At 38.1% G+C, this 27,963-nt stretch overlaps 1 protein-coding gene across 1 annotated transcript; it reads right to left on the reverse strand.

Annotated features, from left to right (window-relative positions):
• Nucleotides 1-18,262: 18,262 nt before the first annotated feature.
• LOC103716103 (copper transporter 6-like) lies at nucleotides 18,263-20,944 on the reverse strand. Its single transcript, XM_089928835.1, has one exon. It carries the CDS (start codon nucleotides 18,965-18,967, stop codon nucleotides 18,344-18,346), a length of 624 nt encoding a protein of 207 aa, XP_089784961.1. The 5' UTR covers nucleotides 18,968-20,944; the 3' UTR covers nucleotides 18,263-18,343.
• Nucleotides 20,945-27,963: the final 7,019 nt, after the last annotated feature.

Genomic DNA, 27,963 nt, shown 5'->3' on the forward strand with positions numbered 1-27,963 from the left:
CGGTAAGCCGGTCGTGGCCGGCGGCAGATTTGCTGCGGCAACCGGCGTCGAGGAAGGACCGAGAAGGGTCTCGGTGTGGGCCGATGCAAAGGGAAGATATGCTATTTGGCATGGAATCAAGGCAAGGAGGAGGGCTTACCGGCGGTGGCAGAGGCGGCGGAGCAAGGTCTCAGCTCGGTCCGGCAGCTAGCAACGGCGGCGGCGCTCGGAACCGAGGGGGGGCGGATCTCAGAACAGGGGATGGCCGCGAGGGGGATCCGGATGGCGCTCGGTCGGGAAGGCACGCCGGTCACCAAGGAGAGGAGGAGGAAAGGAGGGAAGAGGAGGAGCTCGGAGGTGCCCTAGGGAGGAGGGCTTGGGGGGTTTTTATCACCCCCCCTCGTGATGGCTCTCCGCCGCGAAGATCGCGGCGGCCGAGCGAAATCCGCGGCCGCGGTTCGGCCGCGGATTAGCTGGATGGGGGGTGCCGCGGGACTTGCGGCATCCTCGCCCCGACCGACCCCGGAAGAGCCGGAGAGGATCGCAATCGCGATCCTCTGTTCCGGTCTTCCCAAAAGAGGGAACGGGACTGAAGTCGGCAGGGGCTGCCGACTTCAGCCCGTGTCTCACATACATGTTACCCGTTAAAACTCTGATGGTGCTGCAGTATAGGTAGGCTTATCATGTGTTTATCGAACCATCATTAGGTCTGCAGTCAATGGTGTGAAGCAGGTCAGGTCGGGCCGAAGTAATGCTAGTTTAAACCTCTGGCCCAAGCTTGGCCTGACCAATTCCAAACTCGAGATATTTTATTGGACGTGTGCGGGTTCAAAATGGGAGCCTATTCATTATTTATCAACTTCTTGGACTCAGTTCAAAAATTATTCAGGCCTCCATTTCCAAGCCGAAGCCTGGCCTGCCTGTGGCTATAAAACCTGAGCCAGGCCCATGGCTCGCCTTAATGCTGACTGTTCTAGCCAGAGGAAATAGGAGCTGGAGGCGAAAAAACAGCGGCAACAAAAAGATTTTCTAACTAGTGCTTTCTAAGGGCGACAACAACAATGTAGACCAAGTGCAAACCGACAAACTGTTTAAGTAGCCTCACTAGATCAAAACCAACCATATTTAATATACTTTATTATTATGTGTATACTTATGTTGTCAATTATTACTTTTTCTTCACAATAACATTAGGAGTACCACTAGCTAGAATTAACAAAGTCAATCAATTAGGGGACACCTCCCACGTCCCCAGATCGCAAATCATGTTTAGAAGTTTGGACTTTGGGCCACGGAAGTGAAATCTCATGGCCAAGTCACTTCCATCTTCCTTGCCACCACCCATACCGATACCAAAAGGTATTTTTAGCTTTCTTAGTCTACTCTCCCCATTCAAGCCCGGACGTTCTCATCATGCTAAGGATCTAAATCCATTCAAATCTAATCATAAACACTACAATTAGCCCATGGTCAGCGTACTGTAGTGTCTCCTAGCTCAGTAGGCTGTGGGCCGAGTTCGCTCAGATACTATTGGTCACAATCCAAGAACTTTTTGGCTTCTAGTGTATATAGGCTATGGGCCGAGTTCGCTCTAATACTATTCGTCACAACCCAAAATTTTATCCAAAAAAAAGTCTAGTATCAGAAAGTATTTTTCGGATTCCTTGATTTTATATAAGTATCCAAGATCTACCCACCAAATAACCGATGTGGGACTAAACACACACCCACACGAGTCAATCCGGAGCCCAATTCTTTTCGATTGTGTTCTTCCTCCTACTCCTCTAGCTGGTGGCTGTTGGGGATGGATAGAACTAATTTCTTTGTTTTAATAAAATTATATTATAATTCTTCAAAAACAATTTGGGTTTATAATGTTGAGTGCCATAAAAATTGACTTCGTTAGTCTCTGGCTTTGAATATTTGAAACATGTGATTTTGTTTCTTTCATTTTTGGTGCCAACTTTTCCATCTTTTACTCTCAATTTCACTGATAAAATACCTTCATTGAAAAGGTCATCAATATTCTGTTGTTAAAGTTCCAGTAAAAATAATTTCTGAACATTGATATTAGAAGGAAACTCTTTTCGAGTCCCTCCGTCTGTGAAGCTTTGGTTCGTCCGGCTCTACTTTTAATTTTTCAAATACCCTCTCTGTGCTTCTTCTGCTGAGCATTCGGATTTCTCAAACGCTAGGTTCCATATGTAGTTAAATTAAATGCATCTATAATTTCAAGTGCCTGATCAAAAGATGGCGGATTTCTTTGACTCTTTTTTGTGTGTGTCTATATATATATATATATATATATATATATATATATATATAATGCGACACTTCAATGAATCGTTTTGCATTTTCCCCTGCATCTCTACTAAAAAAACTTTTTTTTTTTTGTATGTCAATCACATATGTAGATTCCAGTTATAATATAATATATAAATGAACATGAAAGTCAAATAAACGATAAATTAACATGAAATCATGCCCCTACGAGAGATGGATGGAGGACAAAGTACACAAGTAAGTCGGAGGAGACGAAGAATCGAAGTTCACAGGTGGAAAACAAGAAAAAGAATACTATAATGCCCATGAACTTTATTTCCCAACCTCCAAATTAAAGTAGGATTGTCATTTATTTTATTTTATTTTATTGGTACATTTAAAGGGGAGAGACTCCAAAACCAAAATCGGAAAAAGATGCACCCTGTTACTTCAGCAGATATTAGTCTAGATAACTCCCAAGGAAGAACATACTTCTTAAGAAACTCTATATCCTCAAAATTACCTTTGTTTGCTAACCAATCAGCTGAATGATTTGCCTCTCCGAAAACATGAGTAATATACAAAGAGACCACTCCAAAGAGACCTTTAAAACGTTTCATGTCCTTAATAACAAACCCAACTTCAAACCATGCTTGACATTTTTAAATAGCAGCATGAAAAGAAAACGCTCGCCAATTTTGACCAAATCGATGAAGCTAGTCAATGCTTTCATTTTTTTCAGCTCGCCCTAGTTTACGAACAGCGCGATACAGGGGATTGTGCGGCCTTTTCTAATAAGCAAAACTTACTCCAATTAGTTCAGTCAAAGTCCTTGTGAATTGCATTGTTTGGGACTGAAAACTGCTTGAGGGGGGATCCCAAGAGCCTATATATACTGTACCATACTGAATTGGTAGATACAATGTCCAGCAGAAATCAAGCTTAAGGAGTCACAAAAATCATAGCAATGGCTTTCGAAGACCACAGCACCGGCGATGTGATATTCTGCATGATCATCATATGGCTCTCCATCATATCAATGATCATATTTGCTCGCAATGATGATTTGAACCATTCTCGAAAGCGTAGAAACAGCAAAAGCTCGGTGTTCATCAGCAGCAAAGGTGGTGGCTGCAGTGGCTCCAACATGTGTTCTTCATATCTTTCTTGAAGAGTAAATCACCCATTCCATTAGTCCAATGAAATGAGTGATGGCTTGCGAGTGCATTGCTCGAAAGAAAAAATTTTAAAGAGAGGAGATTGGTCTTTTGGATCAGTGCATGCCTTATTGCTAATAAAACCACCTCTGTTTCTAAGAATGTATACTATCTGCCTTCTTCGTTTTTTTCTTTTCATATTGATGTTTATCGTGAATGCCTTATAAAATAATGAATGTAGTGTTTTCAGATTCAAGCAATCCTGTTTAATTTATAAAGGAAATTGCCTATTATCCCTCCGCTTTCTTTTTCATTTTATTTCTCAACCGAAAATGCGACCGCAACTATGGCAGGACCAAAATATTTATGTAAATTTGGTGATTCCATGAGCTAATTATAATGCCAAGATACAAACAAAAATCAAAATACTATCATATTTAGCTCTTTTTGATAAGATATAGAGGGCCTTTCAGTTGTTTTTGGTTTCATATGGTCCTTGTTTACTAGTTTTTGCCCTCTCTCAATCCTTGATCCAGAGGAGGCCTGCTGTTTAGAAAAGTTAATCTGCACCCACAAGAGAACACACCTGCAAGAATGCGCAAGCTTACAACCTGTTTAAATATGATGGTCAATAATAATGTAGATTGCATGTTAATCCATTCTTGAAGAATATTTGGCAATGGAAGTCTGCTGCTATCATTTTTCAGGCATTCCATGTGTTTCGAAGCTAATCAAGCAACTATCACGAGCTTTTATGACAGGATTTTTCCTTGGATCCACTGGACTTTCGTAGTAATTTGTTAGCTGATGCATTACCTGTGCAGACTGTAAGATACTAGCTTTTTCTTCTTGTCTTTAAAGAAAACCGTGGGCCTCTTGTATATCCAAAAACTTAAAAAAAAAACTGTGAAAAGATCTCCACGGCATGTATTCAATAAATGGCCGGAAAATAACGTCTGAACGTGTTGACTAATTGGCGATGCAACCATTCACGACGTGGTCGTACCGTGGATTTGCCTCCCAGCTTTGCCTGTCGTAACGCATCGTAGGTCTCAGCCAGCCGACAAAGAAATACGAGTGAATTCGGTATGGCCATTACCAAAAGGAGCCATAGTGCTGACTAGAGAGGGAGGCGTGCAGCTAAATTTGAGAGAATGATCTATGCACCAAATAGAGAAATAAAAAATTTCAACAACCAATGAGAATAGCTGTAGATCAGTTGATTGCTACTATTTGTTGGAAAATATAGAGGAAGCAAAATGTTTGAATTTTTTTAAAGAAACCAAGTTCTATCTATTATGTTTTGTAGAAAATCTTATCAACCCTTTTCATCTGTGTTCAGAGAAACTGCTAGATCCTTATCTCAAACTTTGTAATAACTTCGCAACATTAGCGCCACAAGTTGAGAGGTGTTAATTTATCTTATTTAGAAAAATGCTAACTTATATCACGATAAAGAGCTTATATAGTTACATATTGAATATACAAAGATCGATCCTTCAAACCACTATCTTTTGTAAAAGATTTTTATTACTCTTTTTATACTTTTCTAACTTGCAAATCTTTTATAAATAGTTTTTGTAAACTCCTCTTTTCTAATGAAAGCTGGATCTCTCTCTTCATCAAATAAATAAATAAATAAATAGAGAGGGAGGCATCTCTTATCAAAAAGAGCTAACTATGACAGCATCCAATATACCATGCCCAAGCGTCTTTTTGATTTCTTAATGCACACCATAAATAAGGGAGAGGTGCAAACACAAATGCTTCTGATAGCTAACACCATCGTCTGCTTCCAATCTAAATTGACGAACCTTATAAACACATGAAACATTTAACAAAGATGTTATGTTCAACGTCTTCTGCTTGTTAGCCATCCCGTGCTACTACCTGCAACGACTCAGCAGTGTGACCATATGACCCTCGGCGGATGAAACAAAATTTGATGTTATTTTCAGATAAATGACAATGAAAATGTTTTCGAGCTTTCTGTTGTATGTCATTGAATGATTCAAGTATTCAACTGGAGGTGTCCAATTCGTTCAAGGATTAGCAGCGATAAAATTTAAGGCTAGCAATCTAAAAGTAGGAATATGATACGGGTTCCATACTACACAGTCGTGCAAGGGAGTTGTTTAATATTTCCTCATCACCGTAAATCTAACTCAATATCCGCTTCTATCCAATTTAATGAAATGTTTGCCCCTTATTATCTCACTTGGGGCTAACATTTCTGTCAATAGATTAGGTGGAGACTAATTTTTCTCACCCAAAAAAAGGGGGGAAAGTACAAAGTTGCTCCCAAGTCCCACCATAACACAAATCCATCTTCCAAAGTTCTCATTTGTTGTAGGAAATTAAAAGGAGGCCTTAAAATGCTTAGTTATAATAATCAATGGTTTGATAACTTTACTTTAAAGCTAATTAGTTAGGTTGACAAGGACAAAAGACATCCTTATGCTGCATGTATCAAAGATGTTCCTCCAATGATGTAACAACTTCTCCTTTTTTATATATTTTTTTGCTACAAACTTCTCCTTGAAGGACAAGGAACAAAGAAAGAAGTCTTGGAAGACTAGCAATCAAATTATCTTTTAGAATTTAGTGGAATCCTTTCTACCCGGAGAACAGAGACCTGGTCGAGCCCTTTTGTTTTTTAACAGACACGCAGCAGTGCAACACTATACCCAAAAAAAAAAAACACAGTAACATTTTTTACAGACTCTTTCACTGACAGCTTGTAGCGTCAGGTATTGGTCGTAGTGAAAAAGTTATACACGCCCATCTCACATTTTTGCTTGGCATTTTTTATTGCCTGAGCGCTAATCAAGAAACAAATCATCATTTTTATCCAAAAGATTTACTCAATGGTCCAAATCATCACTTGTGGTGCAAGCGTACCAAACATCATTACGGGGCAACGGACCTCTTTGCTCCTAAGCAAACGCTTCCTTTTTCTTTCGGGGTTCAGGTTGTATCCTTCGCGCGAGAGAACGATTCACCTTCTTTCGCGATCTAAACCATTGGATCTCAAAATAGCTACTTCGAGATCTGCGCAGAAAAGTGGAAGAAAACTCGGAGTGCTTTGCGATATGTACGAGATGCGATTCTATGGTTAACGTGACGAAAGAAGATTCAATCATTCTTCCGCACGAAAGAGGCAACCAGAGCCCTTCTCTCAACCGCAAAGCTCTACCGGTCAACACGCCATGCGAACTTGCCTTGGACGTCGCTTTATAATGCACAAAGAGTGACCACTGCAAGCAAGTCCAAGAAGGCTGACCACAAAAACAGCATCTTTGTTTCCTCGGTTTTATAGCTAAAGGAAGGAGAAACAAGCTTCAAGCTATTGGCATGGAAGCTACGTGGAGTGATGGCTTTGGAGGTGAAGCCCTATACTGCTTGATCGTCATGTGGCTTGCCATCATATCTTGGATCATATTTACTTGTGTGGATGATCCTGAGGTCTCTCGAAAGCGTCGTCGGAGCCGGGGAAGGCATGTGTTCATCGGTGCTACCAGTTTCGGCAGCGGCGGTGATGGGGCCTATGGAGTTTGTGATGCATGCGTTTCTTAAGTGTGGAGGGGGGGTAGTTTCTCCCCGAGTGTTGATGCATGTCCTCTGTATGGAAAAATAAGTGGAGAAAACTTTTTTTGATTAAGTCAGAAGGGATAACTGAAGATATGAAGATAAGGGTTTTTATTAACTATGCTCTCTCTTCTCTTTATCTCTCTCATCTTTATTTTTCTTCTTCTTTTCTTTGTGCAAATCGATTACTAAAATGATATTACGATGTATTGCTAAATGTTTGTTGGTAAATTGCTATTGAACTTTTCTTATGAAAAGCATATCAAATGTTTTATACGTTAAGATCAAACTTTCTATGTGGTTAAATACATGGAACCAATTCAAAATCAAATATGTGAAATGAAAAATGACATTTTATTACTTTTGAGAAACGGTTATGACCGTTAGAATTCAACAGAGAAAAAAAGATTTTTTTATATAAATACCCTCCTAAATATCGAATTTTACATAAATACTCTCGTAAAATACTTATTTTGTTATTCTATTTTTTTAATCTTTATTTTTGTATATATACCCACGCTATCTAAAGCCATTAAAAAATTAATAGTTTCAAATTCAAATAACTAAAATATCTTTAATGGATAGATGTGCAAAAAAAAACATTTATAAAGTAATCGCGATGAAGAACAAAAAAATAATTTCAAAATTTTATTTTATTTTTAATAAAATAAATATAGTTTTTATTAACGGTGTTAGAAGAACCGTTATATTAGGGGCATTTATGCAAAAAAAAAGTATTTTATGAAAGTACAGGAATAAATATAATTTTAAGAAGGTATTTATACAAATTTATATTTTTAAAAGAATATTTATAAAAAAACCAAAAAAAACAAGTGTACTTATCCCTGTTCATTTTTCTGGTACTAGCTAGTGTCAGACAGAACCTAACAAGCTGAACAGGAGACGAGATTATGATTTCCTGGAAAGCACGGAGTCCAGCGATAGTTTTAGCTGGTTTCTGAAGCTTTCATCTTTGGGCGTTTTATTATACTATCTTTTCAGCGCTTGGAACGGAAGTACTTGAGCCGAATACTCGAGCAATCAAAAATGGCAGTCAAACAAAACACACTGTGTCAAAATTCCTAATATATTTTAATTAAAATAAATGGTTTCGAGCCCCTTTTTTTTTTTTTTTTTTTTTTTTTTTGAGGAGCAATGGAGGAAGTGAAAATTAGCTAAATTGGGGAATAATTATTGAAGGAAATGTTAGAAGGAGGGTACATGAGAGCAAGTACATCAAGAAAGAGAGAAGGGTACAACAAAGATCAATAAGGAGAGAGCCTTGAGGGGAAAAGGGTAAACATGAGTTTCTCTAGTGTTTTACCTGGGCATTGATCGTTCCAGAGCTTGAAGGTGTGAAGAGTTTTGCATAGCACCGCATGCACCAAGGAATACCCTCCAAGGAAAATACGAGAGTTCTTTTCATGTAAAATTTGCCAACAAAACACGAGCACCAGCATATCTTCTGTTAGATATATGTGGATTTTCTTGTCTCCAAGTGGTCCAAAGGATATGAAGATTCGGAGGCCACCCTTTCAGCTTGCGATATAACTAGAGAGAATTAAATGTTTCTTGCGAAAGGGATGAGGTTTCAATCCTCGCACTCCACAAGAGACATTAGGTACTAATCGCCTAACATTTTCTTGCAATAATTCCGCCTGTATTACGTCTATTCGTCAAAGCCAACCAGACAAAAGCCTTGCCTTCTCCGATTACCATGGCCATCCAAATTGGATTGTAGTACGAGCAGAGGGTTCCACCATTAATAATGAATTTATAGTAAGACTCAACAGCATACATCAGCAATTCCAGATGGTCTCACTGCAGCAAAAAGGAAAATTCTTGATGCTTTTTTATTTATATACAGACGCTTGCTTACAAGTGTCAGTATTTTTATTGCTAATGCTTTCTAAAGCATCGGCAGTGTAAGCATCAAAATTTTAATTGCCGATGTATTGGAAAAGCATCGGCAATTATCGACACTTTGCCGACGCTTTAAAGCCTCGGGTTTTGGCTTCCGCCGTGGCTTCCATCGACGCTTAAAAGCGTCGGCCTTAAAAAAAATTATTTAAAAAAAAATAAATTTCTGTATACAATTACCAAATACGTTAGTAACAAAAGTCACATGTCATAACCAAACGGATCATTCGGAATATTCATATCGTCAAATATAATTACATTTACGACAATGTGTTTTGAAAATATAAAAAATATACATATAGAACTAAATAAATAGTCTATGAGTTATCAGGGGTCGATGGCATCATTATCATCATCATCTCTACGAGTAGATGAAATATTAGAAACTTACAAGAAAAATATAGAAACTTTAGAAGTTAAGAATATGAAAATCATTAAGCTCATACAAAAATACATAATAATTATGTAAAATATTCAAATAGATATAGCTATTTACCAAAGGAGGGGCAAATCTATGCAATATAGATAAATCTGGTCAAGCTGAGCTAAACCATGATGGCAAATTATATAGAATCAGAACAACCGGTGAAGTGTTGTATATAGAACTTATCGTTCGGAATGGATTAAACTCATCAGTAGCTAAACCCAACCTAATGCTTCTAACATCAGAAGCAAATTCGTAATACCTATCATCAAATACTTTCCATGCTAAACTATCCGCTGGGTATCTTATTATTCCATTCTTTGTATAACCTTCGTCATGCCATCTCATCGAGGAAGCTGTCTTCGATGATACATACATCCTTTTCAATCTAAGTATGAGAGAAAAATCTTAAAACTTTAGCCAATTTTTTTTTAGTCTGTGCAGCATCCACTTCATTCAATAAATCATACTCATCTTCTTTATATTTTTTTCATCGTAAAGATCCACATATTCAGCATGACTCTTGGTTAATATTTTCACTATAGTATAAAATACTGTCATTTGGACAACTGTATATCTTCTCATATCCAAGATCCAATTCTTTTACTAGTTTTTTGGTTTTTTAAGAAGATGATGACAAAATGACACCCTCCAGAACTGCATCCTTTAATAATTAAAGCAGCATAGTGAAAGGTTTGCTAGACTACCCATTCAAATATTTCATATGGAATAAATACACAAGAAAAAAATTTTTCGTAAAATTCTTACAATCCATATATAGTTCTTGATCACAATCTTTCACCAAGTTATGATACCGAGTTGTGTAATCAGAATGTATAGATTCCTCAACATCCACTTCATTCAAAACTATATGCTCATTACCTATTATAGCTGTTTCTTCTCCTCCACTGAAATCCGTTAAATTTTCAATACTATGTCCAAGAGCATCTCTGAGTAAGCTCTTTATATCATCTTCTCCTACAGGTCGAATTTTTTTCCGTATTACTGGATCTAAAACTAGAGGTGTTATATATTTAGAAGGGTTGGTTACGTAAAAATGACAATATGGACTCACCTGAAATACCTATTCAGTATAACTCTTTAGAAAACTATTTCACACCAAATGTTCTTCAATAGTTTTTTGATGCAGGAGCACGAGCCCGAGTCATGATGGATGTACGTCGAGTTTGGATCCTTGCTTGGGTGTACCCGAACACACATTGGATTCATGATTTTCAGCATTTAATTACATTAGATTGAGTCTATTTTATTTGGGTCTATTAGATCACATTGAGTCCTTTTATTTTGGATTTATTTGAGTTCTTATTTTGGATTTGTAGTTTGCTGATTTGTGTTTGATGATTGGGTTCATGTAATTGAGTGCCAAGTGGCAAGCAGATGGCATGAAGAATTTTTGAAGAGAAGCCTTGGCGCAAGAAGGACTCCTCCTTTCACTAGAAAATCTGCACGTGTGATGATCAACCCTTACTCATTTTTAGGGATCCTCATCTTGTTGATTTTTAGGGATCAACATCTTCATAATTTGGCATCCCTTTGAGGAGTTCTACTTGAAGAAGGATTCTCATCACGTGAAGGGAATAAAGCATGAAGCCTTGACATGAAATCCCTTGAAGACGTGAAATCATCCAATGCATGAAGATCATCCAATGGTTGGGAGTCTGAGAGGGCATGTTTCCTTGGTGTGGAGCCCTTGGAGATTACTTCTCTAGGCGTGAAGACTCCATGAAGATTTTTCTTGGCGTGTGGAGTCTTTTGACTTGATCAAATCCTACTTTGGTTAGGAGTCCTATTGAGTCCCTAGTAGTTGAATTTAGTCATGAACCTAAATCTGAGTTTGAGTCATATAATGAGTTTTCTATTTTGCTCCAATGCCTTATCTATTTAAAAGGTAGACATTGAAGATCAAAGGCAGAATTAATTTTGGTTTTCAAATGTTCTTGAGATTAAGAGGCATAAGGCTTTTTTCTTCCTCCTTTGGTGAGATTCCAAAGGTTTCTTTCTTCCTCAGTGAGATGCCGAAAAATCATTAGATTTAGGATAGAGGCGAGACTCTTCTACTCAGCCTATAGTTATCATATACTACCCAAACTGCAACACCTTTCATTGATCCTTCTTCCATCCGCCCACCTTCTTCACACAATAGCCCTAATCCTTTGATGTCCTAATCACCACAAAGTCCTTTTGGTTTCAAATATAAATCATAGGCCTAATCCCTTCCTCCCACGTCCTAACCTAAATTAGCTTTGGGTCCAACCAATTTCAGCCATTATCCACCAAAAATTCAGTAATCTTTCCACCCCAACTACGTCAATAATAAAATAGACTCTTAAATGCTGGAAATCATGAACCCAATGTGTTTTCAGGCACACCCAAGCAAGGATCCAAACTTGACATAGACTTTGACTTGGTCAAAGTTGAGTTATCCTAGGAGTCCTAGATTGGTTTGAGTCTAGTCTATTTTGTGATGAGGCATGTTGGAGAAGTCCTTATGAGTTTGGAGTCCTTTTATTTGTGTTCCATCGTGTGTGGAAAGGAGTCCTAGCCGACTTGGACTCTAGTCCATGCAGCATGAAGAGTCCAATAAAAGTAGGAGTCTTGTGGTTGAATTGGTCAATGTTTGGAGAGTCCAAAAAAATTAGGAGTCCTTGTTTAGGTAGGATTTGATTTCTTTTAAATTCTGCATTGATAAGAGTCCATGTTTATCCCAACCTCTTACTTTATAAATAGAGGAGGTATGAAGAATAAAGCACTGAATTAGATAATTAATTTTAGTTTTCAATTGCTCTTGTGATCTAGAGGCGAGAGGCTTCTTCTTCTTTCTTTGGTGAGACTTCAAATATTTCTTTCCTCCTCGATGAGATATCGGAAAATCATTGGATTTAGGATAGAGGTGGGATTCTTCTATTCAGCCTATAGTTATCATATACTACCCAAACCACAGTACCTTCCATGGATCCTTCTTCCATCCGCCCATCTTCTTCATGCAATAGCCCTAATCCTTTGATGCTCTAATCATCACAAAGTCCTTTAGGTTTTTGATCTAAATCGTAGGCCTAATCTCTTCCTCCCACGTTCTAACCCAAATTAGCTTTGGGTTCAACCAATTTCAGCCATCATCCACCAAAATTTCAATGCACCCACCTCCGTTCTGCATCATTTTTAGAGTGAGAGAAGAACAATTTACATATTTTCGACATGGATATAAAATCTTTTCATTCATATTGGATTTCTCAAAATTTTAAACTCTATGGGTCCAACCAATTTCAGCCATCATCCACCAAAATTTCAATGGCACCCACCTCCGTTCTGCGTCATTTTTAGAGTGAGAGAAGAACAATTTACATATTTTCGACATGGATATAAAATCTTTTCATTCATATTAAATTTTAATAAAATTTTAAACTCTATTCAAATATTCTTTGCTGGAGCTCGACTTGTTTAACCAATTTTTGTCCATTATATTAGACTAATGATTGACTTGCAACTTATCTGCAAAAGATAAATGAAATGAGACACTAAGTAAAAAGTTGTCTGAAGCAATCTAGCAAAATCAACATACACAAAAAAAGTAAAACCAATCTAGCAAAATGATAATATAGGATGGTTCTAGAAAAAACTCTATCTCAGGTTGAGCTAGTACACACGAGAATTAATTAGGATAAGAATCACATGTATAACTTCACATATGATCACTAATCAAGAGCTCTGACCAGATGCTTGTAGTACAACAATCATTTCTGGCACCTCTAAATGTGGAGAACATAAAAACCTTCCGGTAGGGAGTTCAACAATATTAGGACATATCAATACATTATGCCAAGCTTCAATACATTATCTCAATGCAAATTTTCTTGGTGTTAATATATTCAAGTTGACAGACCTAACTCTGATTCACGAGGATGAATTAATTATGCTAGCTAGTAAGAAAACAATTTTTTTTTAGACCACTCTGGAGAAACATATCTGAGGACATTTCCATCCCAAACATCTCCACACCATCTCTAAACTTGCCTCCACACCATAAATATTTAATAGTAAATCCTATCATAATCTTTCGCTCTCTAATTAAATCTTTGTTGAATTGGAGAAGAAAATATTTTTTATTGGACATGGGAGTTGCACATGGAGGTAGGATGGTCGGGATCTGCAATCGGCTGAGGAGGACAGTCGGCCGGAGCTTCTGCCGCTAACACCGCGGATTGGCGGTGGGTACGAATAGGAGGAGGAGAATAGGAGGAGGAAGTTGGCCAAGAAGAGAAGGCCAATGGAGAGGAGGAGGATAAGGAGACCAGCGCAAAGAGAGGCGGAGGCGGTGCTCGATCAGCAGCGATCGATTAGGCAGCAAGGATTTCAGGCTGAGATGCGGTGAAAGGGGTTGAGGAGGGGGCCGGTCGGTGTAGGTTAGGGATTTGGGGCGGATGGAGGGGCCAGTCGAGATAGGTTTGTTAAATGGAGTCCGACGATGCTTATAAGCGTTGTTGGGTTTTGGCTTCCGCCAACGCTTATAAGCATCGGTAATTAGGCCCTCCAACACTTCTAAGCATCAGTAATTAATGGCTTCCGGCAATGCTAAACAAAGCATCAGCAAAGCCCTTAATATTTCGATGCTTCAAAAAGTATTGGAAAGCTTAGGCGTGGTAGCCAAATTGCCGACGCTTCTATCTAGCGTCGGCAATTCCACTTATTCCTGTAGTATCTAACGGACACTTGTCTTGTCTCATCTAGAGAAAGAAGACCCCAAAGCTTAATCTTCCATTTTGATACCTCTATAGCGCGAAGTTGCTTAATGAGCATGTAGAAATATGCACAAAATAAGAAGATTATCTATCTTGTTAAATGGAGCTTGACTTTGCTGGTACCCGAGCAAATGGATTACTCAATGTGAGACTGCAAGCTGGTTCTTTTGCTGAGTTGAAGTTGCATCATTTGTTTCTTTTGGTTTTCCTCTACTTTTTTATTTCTACAACTGGTTTTGTTTCTGTCATATTGCCTTGCTCTACTCTAATCTCTGTTAGCTGCTGTAACTCTTTCTTTTCTTCTTCTGTAATTATTTTTGCTCTTCAACAAAAGTTGGGTGGCTACTTTACCCATCTCCTTTGTTATCAAAAAAAAAATCCATTGTGATCCAACTATGGTGTTCCTTTTAGTGGCTTTTTGGAACAGCTCCTTGAACAATGGTGACAAAGATATGGAGTCGATCCATCCTTCCAGAAATGAATGTTTTTTCCCTTGCTCAATTTGAAAGCAATACAATTCCACAAGGCATCAAGCTACTTGGTAATATCTTGCCATAATAGTGAAAGCTTAGAAGAAGATCGTCTGACACACATCCCAAGCTTCTTTCTGGCATATTAAGAAATTTTGATTTGTTTTCATCAAGGTATATTTAAACCTTTGAACAGTTTCCAAGCTCACAAATGCTTCAAGTCTTCGACTGCAATGGATAGGATTCTTGACTAAAGGTAGACTCGACATTTTATGAGTTTGGTTCGATCGAAAGGTCGAGAGTAGCCCTAAGCTCTCAACAGCTTTTAGCTTGGTTCAACATGTTTGATGCACAAACGATATATATAGATGAGATTATGGCTTAAACCATACGTTAAATTAATAAAATTAGTAAAAGTTGCTTTTAGATTTTGTAAGTGGTGCTTTGCTTTTGAATAACACTACAAAAGCAAAAAAGCATCCAAGGTGGATATAGAAGGGGAAAGCAAGTATAATTGAAAATTATCAATCAGTAAATAACCTTCAAATTTTTCTTTCCAACAAACAAAAGTAGAATACATAATATTATTATACGATTATAAATAATTGGTTGAGTATACTTTAGGAAACTTGATAGAAGATCCTAAGATTTTGTTAAATAATTAGAAGAACAAAAACACGTACATGGATGCTATATATAATCATGTAGCAATATACACATCCTCATATTTCCATAATAAAAAATGTCCATAATATGCTTTGTTAAGTCAGCCTCATGGTAGGTTGGATTAAACATATAGTTAATTTTATTTTTAGATATTAGACAAGAGTCAAGCTAGCTAAAATTTATTGAGCCAAAATTAGAATAAAAGATTATGTGAAGACAAATAATATGAATATTAGACAAGATTGTGAAGAAGCACTTAAGATTTAAGATCTAAAAAAGTCTTATTTGCATGTTGAGGTATCAATAAAATTAAAACGGGAGGGAAAAAAGAAAATAGATTTGATATCCACCATGCATCCTTATTATGGAATTTTCTGCATCTAGAATTGCAAAGACTTTTTACTCTACTTGCACTACCTATCTAACATTTTGCAAAGGAGGAAAGAGATTTGACTCTTGGAGAGTGGATTCTTAGAGAGCAGGAGTCTTGGATTGGAGTGGTAACGCACTAGATGAAATGTAGTGTGACTCTTGGAGAGTGGGTTCTTGATTGGAGTGGTAATCGTGGTGCACTCAAGAGTGATTGAGCCGGAAGCTTGATTCAAGTGTAGTAGTGTAGTAGACTCAAGAGAGAGATAAATTGGCTTACACATAAAGGAGGAGAAAGTTGAGGATCACATGTAAGGTTTAATTCTATGTAAAACATAAAACTATTCTACATAATCTTGGGTATTCTAATCCTAAGGAATTTTGTAGCTTATTGCTTAAATATCTTGTATGTTAACTAGATGAGAACAAGATATTCTACTTTTAGTTCTCCTCACACCGTTAATTTTATATCTTCTGGCCTCTATCCCTCAAATAGAGTTGATCTTTTATATTAGAATAATTTTAGGGATCACGTAACAACCTGCATCACTCATAATATTTTTCTTATCAGCGTGATTCTGTGCCGACCTATATTAGTTTTCTTTATTATTACAATTTGATTAGAGTAATTTTTAGGATCACATGACAACCTGTATCCCACATAATATTTTTCATTGTTAGTGAGATCCTATATCAGTCTATATTATTTCCATGTATGGAGTATGTACACAAGTATATATAACCCCTGAGATGTATCGAATATAAATAAATAGAGAAATAAAATTACTTTTCTCTCTCTCTTTCTTTCTTTTTTTTTCCTCTTCTTCTCCAAATATTTCAACACCTTAACCCATACATGATATTACTCCCCTACCAAGCAAGTCCGTAGGAAGAAGAAGGCAAATTACGCAAAACCAAGTCCCGAGCCTTGTTCATTGTTAACAGAAGGATATTGTGTCCTTCTACAACCCTGATTAACCTTAACCAACATTTACTCAATAAAAACTAGAGAATGACAGGAATTAATATGCAACTATGAATGGTTCAGGTGCTAATCTTGAAAATTCCTTTTTAAATTTAATTAAAAACTACATATTGTTTATGTAGCTGCAGATTTATATAACAAATCATAATATATCCATACTTGATAGCCAGCATTTTATCACTAACAATATTAATCTGGGACAAGAGCGAGACTTAATTGGTCTATAGGAAGACTTGCTGACATAATTTCAAATGATATTCTCGAGAAGCAACCATCCAAGGGCGTCCAGAATTTATTAGAAATAGGGTCCACAAAGAGGGAACGCACAAAATTTGGCAAAAGGTTTTGAGGCACAAACCAAAGGTTCAAATGCTATATTATATCATAACCCCCGTGCCAAAAAACTGCAGTCTACAAATCCTTTTAGTCGTGTTCTCAAACTATCGTAGCCTCAAACATCTCCATATCAAAACAGGATAATTAGGTCGGCAACCCGTCAACCACAACACAACAAACGAAGCGGAGATAGGTGGTGCTCGTGAAATCCAATGGCTCGATGTATCACACTATCCTCCGAGTGAACCGAGGATTGAGCGTAGTATACAAGAGGCGCTGAATTATTAGCATTTCCCCTCCATCGTCATTCACTTAGGAGTTGCAGTCATCATATGTGATGACCTAAATCCTTTTCCTAGGGATCCTAGCTGATTTTACCAGGCATCTACCACTTGTCTATATTTTTTACACGAACAAATAATTACACTCTTAACTGCAGCTTTTCCTACTATACTTCTTGCTCCATCAGATTGCCAATGAATTATAAGCTCCTAAAAGAATTCACAATCAAAAGCAACCCTTGAGTAATCACAAATGTCTCTTCAGCTATAAGGATTGGTGCTCCAATACATGTCCCACTGGGCTTAAAAGGCACTGCAGATCTTGTTGCCAAGCTGTCAAACCCTCAATTGATTTCTTCGAGACATTTAGCAACCAGGAATTTTTTTTCAGAGTATTGTGTCAACCGTTTTCCACAGTAGATTACAAAAGATTAAAAAGAACAGCTAGAATAACATATTCACAGGTTAATATCCCGTACACATCCTTGTATTAGACAAAACAAGAAGTATATTAGTATTAGTGTACGTGGATGTTCACTTAAGTGAACCTCTTTTTAGTTTGGACTGGGAAATAATATGGTTAATTTTTCATTTTCAGAAATTAGATTCGAGCAGTAGAGCTCAAGGTAAAATTTATGAAATCAGAAGTAAAAGATAGGTCGAGAGATTATGACTGTTTTATATCATTATGTAGAAGCACTTCTCCTTTTCCTAAAGAGCAGCGGCTTTCTATCGCGTATTGATCCCGTCAGTGAAAAATCTCCAGGATCTTCTGGTGCCTAGCTCCGGCCAAATTCTGGGACGCACCTTCTTTGGTTTCTGGTACTATTACATCTTAAAAGGAACTCAAGCAATTTCCGGGCTATCTTAGCAATATTCCTTGAAGTATGACTCCTGAGTCTTTGGCCGTCTTGAGAAATAAGATTACCTTCACTTGCCTATAATCGATAATTACACCCTTGACACAGCTCAGAAAAAGCTTCTCTTAGGAAATAAAAAGAAAATTTACCATCACATCTTAATCCGAAGTCGCATCTTCAAAATTTACAATCAAAAATTGCTGCCATATACCAAACCAAATCTGATAATATTTATTGCACGATTGGATGATACAATAAACAAAACCGAATTAAGCAGGAGAAATCAACATCAACAGGCCATGGGACGGAGGTATCCCTTGGACTCCTCGTCCGGCGGCGGCGGCCGCTTGAACACTGAGCTGTAGAAGAGCAAGAAACCCACGGCATGACCCAAAATCACGGCGATCAGCACGCCGACGTTGAAGGACATGACGGCGAGCATGACCACGTACGCGAGGCCGACGCGGACCGCATGCATGGCCGTCTGAACCAGCCCAGCCACCACACGGCTCCATCGAGGGCTGATCACCCGGCTGTAGTTGAACCACTCGGGGAGGACTGCGAGGACGAAGACGACGACGAGCGCAAGGGCGTACATGCCGCCCCTATCGCCCGGCCAACCGGAGAAGAGGATCTGGGCGTTCTTGCTCCAGGAGAAAGTCATGTGCATGTCATCCATCCCGTGTCCCATGTCGCCCATGCCTTGTCCCATATCGCCTATGGGCGCCATACCATGATGTCCCATGTTGCCCATGCCGTCGTCCATGGCGGAAGATTTTGCCAGAGCTATACGAGGAAGGGTTGCAGTTCTGTGGCCTTTGTTGTTGGGGCATAAATTAAGATGGGGGAGGGAGGAGAGGGCGCGATAAGGTGTTGTACTACTTGGCAGGATGGTACGAAACAAAGCGGGCATTGGTACTACACAGCCGAAAAGAATGGATTGGAAAGGCGCTTTGGCATCCGTCCTGCGCTAAGGATGCGGATCCTGTGCGATGCATCTTTCGCTTGGATCGCCGCCATGCATGCTTGGATCATCGCCACGTCGTCGATCCCGGAAACGGTGGACTCTTGCTATCTTAGATATGCGAGGCATCGCATCGGGACACCAAACAGGCGATGCGGCTGCCAATCATTGGAACCTAGAGGACTAGTATTTTGTCATGAAAATATGATCAGAGAAATGACAATTTGTTCTTTCTTTGTTTCTTTCAGACCTAACATTGAAAATTCTATGTTAGGCAGTTTCCGAATTGTACAAATGTCTATTTCTTGGATCATCATCATCGCTCTTCTTTTAATATCGAACATCTAAATAGGGTTGTAATTAATTTATTTTTGTAAATCCTAACCCTATCATGTGTAAATTAGGCCTGGAAGAGGGTATTATGAAAAATATAGATAGAGCTTAGCAATATACTCGAAAAGTGGTAATGCAAAAGAACATGGGTAATAGATTCTGGAGTTACTTTCTAATACATAAAAAAATATGAGTAAATTATTTTTCTATCTAAATGTTGCTTGGTAATACTTATCTTGCAGAATATATTTTTCTGAGAAAGTTTCATTTCCCCCATAGAACAAGCCTAAATCTTTAAAGTGATGGCTAGTATATAGAATGTTAGAACTTACAAGAGCGGTCTGTAGTTGTATCCTTCATGCCAAAGAAGGTTTTACCTTCTTTCGCAACTATCTACTGTTGGATCAATTATTATTTGCTTTCAGATGTAAGAAAATTGATAAATGACTAAGTTCGGAGTGCTTTAAGATCATTTTGACTTCTGATCCAATAGTGTATTGGTGCGAAGTAAGGTGAATCCTTCTTTTGTGAAAGATACAACTGCTATCCCAGATATACCTTACGGTAATTAAGGTTCGACCATTGATAATTATATTCTTTACCCTTTGATTTTGATGATCATTTTGGTTTAATCCCTCATCTTGTCCATGATGATGCTTAGATATATTTAAAAACTACATAAATTCAAAAATATATCTCATGATGTGCAAATCACTGTCCTAATTGTGTAGAGAGAGTTGAACTACTAATCATATATATGCTAAAATCAAATGGCAAGTAAACAAAGGATAAAATTTTAAATTTTCTTTATAATTAACTAGTACTTCGTGCATGCTAGAAGGGGGTTGGATGTTTCACTAGAAAGAAGGATTCACCTTCCTTCATGCCACTCCACCATTTGATCATGCACTACACAGCTCTCAAAATGCTCCAAACTTCATTCATCTATCTATATAGATCTCAAAGCGAACGGTGGATGATTCAATAGTGGATTTGTGAAAAAAAAAGGTGAAACTTTATTTTGTGACAAAGATACAACCCTGATCCATATGCTATACAAAAAAAAAACGGAACAAGAGAGAGAAGATAAAAGAAGAAATTCTCTATCCACACATCCCAAACAATAAAATGAACATGGATTTTCTGTCAGGGCCGGTCCAACCCTTAGGCGATTGAGGCATTCGCCTAAGGCCCCGACTGAAAGAAGGCCTACCGTAGGAAAGGCCTCAAAGACAAAATAGAAAAAAAAAAGGGTCCCATTAGTGAGTTCGCCTTAGGCCGGCCCGATGCAGGAAAAGCCTCAAAGACAAAATGGAAGGAAAAAGTGCCCTTCATAGTGAGTTCGCCTTAGGCCCCCAAATGCATTGAGTCGCTCCTACTTTTTGTGGACGTCGTTTCGATGTTTCACCTTTTCGAAACTCTGGCTTTGCCAAAGTACAGGAGTACAGTGGAGCCAAGATTTTAAGTAAAACAAAAAGGCTTATGATCTATATTTCATTTTCAAATAAACAAATGAAATTTTAAAATATATAATAATAAGATATATCAATTTGCTTTATCGCATAACAAGGGCACAAATTGTTAGTTTTTTTTTTTGGGGGGGGGGGGGGGTTATGAAAGGATGTAAACTTTTAAATCCCATATTTATTAAACCCATTTTGGATATATAAGTGCAAGTAGACTGGTATTTATTGAACTCCAAAAGTTCTAAAACTAGTTAGATCTCGTGAGTTATGAGTTCGTGAATGCACACGTGTGCATGTTTGCTAGGCTTGCCTAGCCATGTCATGCATGTGGCAAGGCTTGACGGGCATGTCATGGCATGCGTGATGAGAATGCACACACGGCTAACCTTTTTGGTCACATGCCTGACCAGACTTATTCCTAAAATCTATAAAATTTAAAATTTGAATTTGGGCTAATTTGCACACCGTAATATAAGCACAGCAAAATCTTATTGCATGTGTTTTCGGATCTTTATGAGATGCCAGTACAAGCAGGCCATTAGCCTTTATTTAGATGAGATTGGATCACCTACGGTGCAAAGGACATTTACCCCATCATTTATCTCAGAGATGGACGGATGGTTGCCGCTCTCTCAAGTGCATACCCCTCTGTGATTAAAAACATGCACCAAATCCCAACTCTATCGAGATAGCCATTGAGACAATTATAAGCCTCTCTAAGGGTTACATGAACCAAGCCTATATAAAGGCCCTAAGTCTAGGATATTGGAGACATAACTTAGATCAAATCAAGCCTAAGCAAAAGCTCTGCTACTCTCCCCTACCCGGTTATACAGCCCAAGAGGGAGGTGTTTGGGCTTTCTAAAAACTTAAAATCAATGCAACGAAATAAAACTTGATAGATGAAAATTAATTTCAGCAAATGAGTAATAAGTAAATATGCAAAAATATTAATGCAAGCAAATCAAGCAACGCAATATACAAAATTTATAATGGTTTGCTGCCAACCCTGCACCTTACGTCCACTCCCCAAAAAATCTTTTTTAAAATTTTTTACTATAATCTTTTAGAGATTACAGACTAATTGTTTTACACGGGCTTATAATCAACCCAGTTAATTTTTTCAAACAATCAACCAAAAACTACACTAAGCCTATTCCTAGGCTCAACAACTGAATATTTTATTCGAGCTCACAATCTATCCAGTTGATTTTTATATGTAATCAACCAAAATCTGCACAATCCAATTTGAGATTTGGATAGACCTTTCTCTAAGTTTCAATTTCTAAAACTTATTACAACAAAGTATAGAAAAAATAAGGTGCAAACACAATAAAGTACAACCCCTGAACAATAAATATAAAGCAATAAATGGAGATTGACTTAATTGGTTGGCTTTGATTGATCTTGAATATGCTTCACCAACTCTCAGTTGTAGAAGATATGATCTTTCAGCTCTCAATGGATATTCTTGAATAATTTTCTAGTTGAAGCTCTCTTTTCTTGTTCTTTTTGTCTATATTTCTTTTTCTCTTCAAGCGCTCTAGTGCTCTTGGTGTTCCCATAAATTTATAATATTTGGAAGTAGTTGGAATACTCTCCTAGCTACGAGACAGGTTAAAAGAGCCATTATAAGATGAAAACGGCTATTCTGACTTACAGAAAAAGTAGCCATTACTATTATCAGGTGCAAAGGATCGACTTGACATTTTTAGAAGTCAACTCGTGATCTTCAGGGGCCGACTCGAGCTTATTGTTTTTTTGCTATACTTTGTTTTTCTTCTATGAACATTGTAGAGTCGGTTCTCTTAGTTCAAGAATCAACTCGTCTGATAACAGAGATCGGCACTTCAACAGACTGAGTTTTACTGCTATCTATTTTTTTACTGTGGTCATTCATAGGTCGACTTGTTTGTTTCTGGGATCCACTCTTATTTGACTAAAGTCAACTTGTATTTCTTATGGGTCTAACTTACAGCAAGTTGGTGAACATCATTTGCAGAAGAAAGTGTTGTAACTTTCAAGAACACTAATAGTTCTCCTCGACCACAATGCTCCAAAGGTTGTTTGGCTGAACCACCAACTTAGCGACTACCTTGCTCGTCGAAGTTTCTTGTCAAATCTGGATATTAGGAATACCGTGAGCATCCCATTGCTCTCGCTAACAAATATTCTTCCGTGATATGGGATGTAATATACATATCACGGTGCTTATTAAAGCCTATACCGATGCTTATAAGCATCGGTAATTTTTCCGCCGATGCTATCTAAAGCGTCACAAAAGCATCGGCTAGGTAAGGATGAGAAAAAAATCTGCCGACACTTTATAAAAGCATCGCTAATGGTGCGAGCTTTTAGGGACGCTTTTTAGCGTCGCTAAAAGCCGATGCTCATAAGCATTGGGTAGTTAGCGATGGTTAAAAGTGTCGGCTATTAACCTTTTATATTTTGTATAATAATGCTTTAAAGCGTCGTTGTAATTATTCTTTTTTGAAAAAAAGTTATGTGGAGTGATTGATTATAACCCTATTTGATTTTGATGAGCACAAAGCCATTGAGTATATTTTATGTTATACTAATGAATTCAATCCAGCATATCAGGCAAAATTTGTAAGAATCCACTTTTGAGTGCATGTGGAAATCAGCTTAAGTCAAAGGCTGAAACTCGAGTCGACTCCGGAAGATTTCGAGTCAACTCCAAGTGTTTCAGATATTCTGGCACAGGCTCGAGTCGACTCCGGCACACTGCGAGTCGACTCCGACTGAGAACAGACAGCAGGACAGAAAGATGAATCTCAGATCCTGTCATCGAGTCGACTCCTGAAGAATTCGAGTCGACTCCGATGCTTGCCGAGTCGACCCCCGATAGTTCCGAGTCGACTCCAGAAGAACTCGAGTCGACTCCGACGGTTGGCGAGTCGACTCCTAAAGAAGCAAGAGTCAACTCTCAGAGGAATGCAAGACTAAAAGTCAGAGAGCCAACTTCGGTGTCTGAGAGCCGAGTCGACTCCAGCAAAGTTCGAGTCGACTCCGAGGCAGTTCAACTCCAAAGACAGAAGACCAGTTTTTCGGTGTCTGAGAGCCGAGTCGACTGCAGCAAAGTCCGAGTCGACTCCGAGGCAGTTCAACTCCAAAGACAGAAGACCAGTTTTTCAGGCTCTAAGAGTCGAGTCGACTCCAAGAGAATCCGAGTCGACTCGAGGAAGTAAACCCGAAAGAAAGATCTTTGGATTCCTGAAAAATGAGTCGTCTCCAGAAGGGAGAGTCATCTCCGGACATTGGCGAGTCGACTCCAGGTTTGGCCGAGTCGACTCCAGAACGGGACAGCACTTTATTTCAAATTTTGAACAGTGGGCGAGTCATCTCCAGTAAAGCATGAGTCGACTCCAGCAACAGCCGAGTCGACTCCAGATCGAGCAAGTCGACTCCGATCCCAACGGACACTGTGTCAAGAGTTGCAGATTGTGCAAAACGGCTCTAAAAGTGTGTCTAATGGCTAGATTTCGATAGGGATTACTTAAATAGCCAGAGTGAATAGTAATAGACAAGAAGAGAGACACTCCAATCAAAGCAAAAGAGATTTCCACCTACCAAAGCTTCTCAAGAGTAAATACAAGTGAAAGAAGGAAGAAATGTATTAAAAGTCTATCCTCCAAACGTCTTCCTCGCATTCAAGGCTCCCATTCTGACAGCAAATCTTCAGCACACTCAAGAGGAGTTGCAGAGTTTGAGAAGCCCCCTTCTTCACATTCAAAAATCTGTTTGAGGGCTTCTAACTCTTCTTTATTCATATTGTTTATATTTGCTTTTCAAGAAGCTATCCTTGTACTCTTTTCAAACTGCTTTTCTTACTTGATTCTATCAGGGGATTAAATCAAGGGTGTTAAGGTTGGTTGGTGAGCCGAGGGTAAAACCAACGTGTAAGGGTTCGATTGTGATTCCGGAAAAACAATCGGGTGGTTCTAGTCGGTGAGCCTGTGAAAACCGACCGAGTTCGTTGTGATCTCGTAAAACAACAAGTTGGGTTGTGAGCTTGTAAAACAACCGGCTGTAATCCGAGAAATTATAGTGAACTCCCAAGTGAAGCTTGGAGAGTGGACGTAGGAGCAAGGGTTAGCTCCGAACCACTATAAAATCTCTTGTGTTTATGATTGTTTAATTGTCTCTCCCATTCCCTTCATCCACTGCATATAGTAAACTAATTAATCCACTAGCAATAAGGTTTAATTAGTTACTCATTAAGTTTTAATTTGCAATTATTACTTAAAACCCAATTCACCCCCCCTCCCCTCTTGGGTTGTCTTCTTGGGCAACAAGTGGTATCAGAGCCGGAGCTCTTCTACCAAAAGAGTAAAAGATCAAAATGACAACCCTATTTGGATCTTCTCATATTGAGGGGCAGTCCACCCATAGACCTCCATTCTTTAATGGAACCGACTACTTCTATTGGAAGGCTAGGATGAGGATATTTATCCAAGCTCAAGACTATGAGATTTGGACCACCATACTTAATGGACCATACATCCCATCAATTTTTGTAGAGGGTGTTACTATACCCAAACTTGAAAAAGATTGGGATGACAATGATATTAGGAAGGCACAACTAAATGCCAAAGCAATGAATGTGCTTTATTGTGCCTTAGACCGTAATGAATTCAATAAAGTCTCTACTTGCAATTCTGCAAAAGAGATATGGGATAGACTTAAAGTGACCCACGAGGGCACGAATCAAGTAAAAGAATTTAAAATAAACATACTAGTTCATAAATATGAACTATTTAAGATGGAATCTAATGAAACTATCACTTGCATGTTTACTAGATTTACTGATATTGTCAATGGCCTAAAAAGCCTTGGCAAAAATTATACTAACAGTGACCTTGTCAGAAAAATTCTTCGATGTTTGCCAAGGTCATGGGAGGCCAAGGTAACGGCAATCCAAGAAGCCAAGGACTTGAACAAGCTTCCACTTGAGGAACTTCTTGGATCCCTGATGACGCACGAGCTCACAATGAAACAACACAACGAAGAAGAATCCTCTCATAAGAAAAAGGTAATAGCCCTCAAATCTACTTCTTCTAACAAGGATTTATCTTGCAGTAGCTGCAGCGAAGAAGAAGATAATGAGGGAGATGATGATGAGGCTCTTCTCGTGCGAAAGTTCAGAAAGTTCATCAACCGGAAGAAGTTCTTTCATCAGAGGAGAGGTCCCTCAAGTTCCTACAACAAGGATAAAGGTAAGGAAAGGAAAAATGAAGGAATCGGATGCTATGAATGCAAGAAGACGGGACATTTCAGAGTTGACAGTCCCTTGCTTAAGAAGGACAGCAAAAATAAGAAAAAGAAAGTCCTCGTCTCCACTCTATTGGACTCCGATTCATCATCATCATCATCGAATGAGGAACAAAAGGAAAAGGCCAACTTCTGCTTCATGGCGAATGAAAATGAGGTAACATCTGAAACGCATTTAGATTTTACCTTTGATGAATTGTATGATGCGTTTAATGAATTAATGGATGAATATAAGATAATAAATCTTAAGAATAAAGAGCTAAAACTAACCAATCAATCTCACCTCCATAAATACGATAAATTAATTAAGGATAAGGATTTTATCATTAAAGAAAATTTAGAACTTAAAACAAGCAACCAAATGTTAATTAAAAAAAGTAATACTTTAATTAAAGATAACGAAAAACTAGTCAAGAAAATTTCAGAACTTAAAAACGATAAACAAACTATAAGAGATAATCTCACAAAAGACTTAAACATACTAAAAACAGAAAACACCTTATGAACTTTGGAGAAATAGAAAGCCCAAAGTAAACTATTTTCATGTTTTTGGCTGTAGGTGTTTCATTCATAATAATGGCAAGAATAACTTAGGTAAATTTGATTCTAAATCTGATGAAGGTATCTTTTTGGAATATTCTACATCAAGTAAAGCTTATAGAGTATTTAACAAAAGAATCCTTGTTATTGAAGAGTCTATACATGTTGTTTTTGATGATACTAATGATATCTCTTATAGCAAGAAAGTAGCTCTTGATGATGATGCAGAAATTCTTGAAGAAAAGATTGATGAGATGACATTACAAGAAGATGAACCAAAGCTAATTGGAGAAGCATCAACAAGTCAAGAGGTAATTGTTGATCATGGACTGACTAAAGCTTGGAGGTATGCTCATGGTCATCCTAAGGAATTAATTTTAGATGATCCCTCTCAACCTGTTAGAACTAGAGCATCTCTTAGGAACTTAAATAATCATCTAGCATTTGTCTCACACTTTGAACCTAAAAGCATAGAAGAAGCTGAAAATGATGCAAATTGGATAAATGCAATGCAAGAAGAGCTAAACCAATTCACTAGAAACAAGGTATGGAACCTAGTTGAACGACCCACTAAATACTCAATAATAGGAACTAAATAGATATATAAAAATAAACTTGATGAAAAAGGAATCGTGATTAGGAACAAGGCTAGACTAGTAGCAAAGGGCTATAATCAAGAGGAAGGTATAGACTTTGATGAAACTTTTGCTCCTGTAGCTAGACTTGAAGCAATTAGATTGTTACTAGCATTTGCATGCTCTAAAGATTTCAAATTATTTCAAATGGATGTAAAAAGTGCTTTTTTGAATGGGTATATTAATGAGGAGGTGTCTGTAGAACAACCTCCTGGTTTTGAAAATCATCAATACCCCAATCATGTTTATAAACTAAACAAAGCACTTTATGGTTTGAAACAAGCTCCTAGAGCATGGTATGAAAGACTTAACAAATTTCTGTTAGACCATGAATTATCTAGAGGGAACGTTGATACTACACTGTTTTTAAAGAAGAAAAACAAAGATACGTTAGTAGTTCAGATTTATGTAGATGATATTATTTTCGGCGCTACTAACAATCGCCTCTGCGAAGAATTTTCTGACCTAATGCAGAGTGAATTTGAAATGAGCATGATGGAAGAGCTGAACTATTTTCTTGGGCTCCAAATCAAACAATCTAAAGAAGGCATCTTCATCTGTCAAGCAAAATACATCAAGGAGATGCTTAAGAAGTTTGATATGGAAGGAAACAAGTCAATCAGCACACCCATGAGTTCATCATGCAAACTAGACAAAGATGAATCAGGTAAATCAGTAG

The sequence above is a fragment of the Phoenix dactylifera genome, chromosome 2 (assembly GCF_051530095.1).
Source record: "Phoenix dactylifera cultivar Ajwa chromosome 2, Ajwa_hap1_PhDact_Kaust_v1.1, whole genome shotgun sequence".
Lineage (NCBI taxonomy): Eukaryota > Viridiplantae > Streptophyta > Magnoliopsida > Arecales > Arecaceae > Phoenix > Phoenix dactylifera.

What these genes read in the sequence shown, in the direction of transcription:
- LOC103716103 (XM_089928835.1), bottom strand. Translation starts at nt 18,967, where the DNA reads ATGCCCGCTTTGTTTCGTACCATCCTGCCAAGTAGTACAACACCTTAT.